The sequence below is a fragment of the Caloenas nicobarica genome, chromosome 3, assembly GCF_036013445.1.
Source record: "Caloenas nicobarica isolate bCalNic1 chromosome 3, bCalNic1.hap1, whole genome shotgun sequence".
NCBI classification, from domain to species: Eukaryota; Metazoa; Chordata; class Aves; order Columbiformes; family Columbidae; genus Caloenas; species Caloenas nicobarica.
The window spans coordinates 61561815-61565616 of NC_088247.1; the positions used below are offsets into that span (position 1 = coordinate 61561815).

At 55.4% G+C, this 3802-nt stretch overlaps 1 protein-coding gene across 1 annotated transcript; it reads right to left on the bottom strand.

Moving 5' to 3' along the window:
• Positions 1-2595: 2595 nt before the first annotated feature.
• OLIG3 (oligodendrocyte transcription factor 3) lies at positions 2596-3417 on the bottom strand. Its single transcript, XM_065632529.1, has one exon. The coding sequence runs from the start codon at positions 3415-3417 to the stop codon at positions 2596-2598; it is 822 nt and encodes a 273-aa protein (XP_065488601.1).
• Positions 3418-3802: the final 385 nt, after the last annotated feature.

Genomic DNA, 3802 nt, shown 5'->3' on the forward strand with positions numbered 1-3802 from the left:
GCTTTCCCTCCGCCACCTGTGCCGCAGGCTGCCGCTCCAAGCGGGTGGAGGTGCAAGTGCCTCTGGCTGCCAGGGCCGGGCAGGGGCTCCAACCCAGCCCCTCTGCCCGGGACGGCGGGCCAGGTGCAAGCGCCCTGCACAGAGCCCGGAGCACAGCTCCGGCTGCCCCGTGAGGCTCCCCCGCGCCGCGCCCCCAAGCCTCCTCTCCAGGCACAGCTCCTCCCGGAGCCCGGGTTGCACTGCGCACTCCCATGCCCACCTTCTCCATCCCGGGCAGCGCCAGGCTGTCCTGTAGCGGGACCCTCTCCCTGCTGCCTGCGGCAGGAGGCGCCGCCCCGCAGCCAGCGCCGGGGGAAAGGGGGGCGTGGAGCCGGGCACCGTGCTGACTTGGGCAGCGGCGAAAGGCAGGGAGGAATCTGCCCCATCTGTTGATCATTTTGCTGAAGTACTGGAAGGATTTACTTCAGCGGGGAAATGGCTGTTTTACAATATGATTCGTTAGTTCAGTGTGTTTTCAGGGTAAATTTTTTTCCTTATGGTTTTAGCAGGTTTGTGTATGGACGCGTATGCTTTAACGATTATTTGGTTGCTGCAGTATTGCACAGCCCGTTCACCAGCACTGTCACCCAGAGGTGTCTTCCAAAAGTTGTTTCGCACCTCGGTTTAAATGCGCCCCCCGCCATCCTCCCCTTCCCCTGTCACTAAGCAGCTTGCGACTCAGGGTGAGTCGATTTCTCCGTGTTTCGTCAGGTCCCTCCTGGAGACCCCTTCGCGTAAGGTAGAGGGCCGGGGGTGCCTGGCCGGGGGCTGCAGGATCTGCTTCCGTGTGCGGAGCCGGGGGTCGCTGGCAGCCGCCACCTGCGCTCCCCCGAGGGTCCCGTTCCTTTGCCTGCACTCCTCTGCTCCCCGCGGTGCACGGCCTCCCGCCGCGGCAGGGCTGCGTTTCCCAGCCCTGTCCAGCTTGCCATTTCCTTCTCGGAGAAAGTCTGACAGCCGGATCTCCAGAAAAAAAAAAGTTGTTATTACCCTTTTTTTACCTATAAATGCGCCTGCCTCCCCCACCCCGCGACCCATTCTCCCGCCGCCTGCTGTGGGACCATCCAGTGGTTTACGAATTCCTGCCGACTTCCAACCCGGTGTGAAAGTGGGGAGGGCGGCAGCTCGCACACATCGGGGGACATTTGGGCAATCACTGTCGGTTTTATCGCTGCTTCCGAGGCAGGGCGGCTCCTGAGCCACACAAGGAGATTGGGCAGCCTCCTCCAGCTGGGTCAGAAAAGTCGTGGCAAAACCCAAAGCGATCAAATACGGCGCCTTTTCTCAGCTTTCAGTCCCAGACAAAGGCGAATCAGGCAGCTTGCAATTAATTTTTTATTTTATTTGGAAATCTTATCCAGAAACACTGGTCAATAATAAATATATCGATAGTTATCAAGAATATATAAAAAATAAAGACACGGTGTTGTCTTTGAGGCCCTAACAAAAAACAAAACAAAACAAACCACAAAAACAAACAAACAAAGGAAATTAATAATAAAATTAACAATAACAGTATTTCAAGCAAACGCCCAGGAAAACGTACCTGAAAGGAAATAAACAGTAACGAAGATTCCAATTTAGTTATACAAGTCACTGATCTGGCAAGAGCCGACACCGCATGCAAAAACCAAACCAAACTAAAGAAAGCAGCAAATCAGAACAAACCCAAAGTCAACAGGAGAAATAAGAGACGAGGACCCCAGCACACTTCACCGGGAGCAGGGGGTGGGAGATTTGGCAAAACAGCCCCGCAGGAGGGTTGTGCTGTGTTTTGCACTATTTTCCTCTCTCTTTTTTTTTTCTTTTTTCTTTTTTTCTTTTTTTTTTTTTTCCCCCCAAGCGGACACGGAGGGAAGAAGTAAAACAAAACCGCGTCGCAATCGAATCTGGGAAGAAAAAAAACAAAACTACGAACAAACAAACAAAAACTCACAAAACTTTTGTGAATTTACTTGGAAGTCCTTGTTGCCAGGGAAGCCGCCCCTGGCCGGTACCCAGGGGTGATGGCTGCGGTGGGAAGCATGCACGCACACTCGGGGGGCGATGCCGGGCCACCACTGCGCTGCCGCAGCCGGATTTGGAGCGGGAGGTTTCGGAGGTGTCGTCGTGCAAAAGGAAAGAAAGGAAAAGCCCGCAAAAAGAAGGAGAATAAGCCCCAAACCGATCTCACCGTCTTTTAGTAGCTGCGAACACTACAATGACAACCATGTCTTTTTTTCCCTCCCCTTTGCATCCGTTTTAAAGAATTATTTACATTTTATTACCATCAGCGGCATTATTATTATTATTATTATTATTATTATTATTTTTACAACAGGGACTTATTTTTTTCCGGTTTAGTATAATAAGAAAACACCGCCCGAGGAGCCGGCTAAAGCATTACCTTTACAAGGTCCTTACTACACTAATCCCGTGTTACAGGGGGATTCTTGCCGGGGCGGGGGAGAGCGGGGCCGGGTCCGTCAGCGGCGCCGAGGGGCCCGGCCGCAGCCCCCTCCCCGCCTGTGGGAGCGCCGGCTCCGGTTCAGCTCCGGGGGTCGGGGGTGCCCCGCGGAGTCACTTCAGCAGGTCCTTGGTCTCCCCCGAGATCCTGGCCATGTTGGAGGCGGTGAGGGCCGAGAGGTGGGGTGGGGGGGGCATCTGGCAGATGGTGCAGGGGCACGGCAAGCCCGCCCAGTGCTGGAAGCCGCTGCCAAGCTGTAGGGCGGGGGGTGTCGAAGGGGTCTTGAGCAGGGAGTGAGGGGGGCGGATGGTGCCGATGGCCGGCAGGGAGGCGGAGAGGGAGGAGGAGGTGTTGGCGGAGGACAAGGCACTGCCGAGGATGGGGTGCACCTGGTGCACGGTGCCGGCGGCGTGGGGCGGGTGCGCGGTGGAGTGTCCCACCGTGCCGCAGTGAAAGGCCGAGTGGTGCCCCCCGTAGATTTCCCCCACCAGCCTCTTCATCTCCTCCAGGGAGCTGGTGAGCATCAGGATATAGTTTCTGGCTAGCAGGAGGGTGGCGATTTTGGAGAGCTTTCTCACGGAAGGTCCGTGGGCGTAGGGCATCACCTCCCGCAGCCCGTCCATGGCGAGATTGAGGTCGTGCATCCTCTTACGTTCCCGGCCGTTGATCTTCAACCGCAGCTGCTGCAGGTCCTGCTCCGAAAGCTGCTTCTTGATTTTGTACTTGCTGCCTTCCCCTCCGGCCTTGGAGCCGTTCCTAGAGAGGCCCTCGCCAGACATCTTCTGCACTAGGTCGTTCTGGGTGGAGGAGACAGAGTTGAGCCGGCTGTCTTGGTGGTGGTGATGGTGGTGGTGGTGGTGGTGGTCTCTCAGGTACATCTCATCCATGTCTGGTGAGGAAGCTCTGCTGGAGACAGAGCTGGAGTCAGAATTCATTGTATTCGGGCTTCTGAGCAAGAAACTCTTCCCTGTTCTGGAGGTGGCGGAACAAGACAACTCTCCTTCAAAAAGCAACGAAAATGGAACGAAAAATAAATAAATGGACGGCAGGCTGTGCCAGCGGAGGGCTGGGAATGCTGGAGGAAGAGGAAAAAAAACCCTCAGCCCCCTCTCTCACCAATCTCTCTCTCCTCTCTCTCTCCCCGGTTACTCAGCCTGTTTACAGGATGGCTAGTTAGTGTATGCTTGGACTAACCTCAGCCTGAAAAAGAGGGGCTTTTATAGAGCTGCAGCAGAGAGCAGAGACAAAAGGAGCCCTCCTATGTATAATGGTCTAGTTAGGATGACGTGCCATTATTCAGGGCGGTGCGCTTTGACTGTC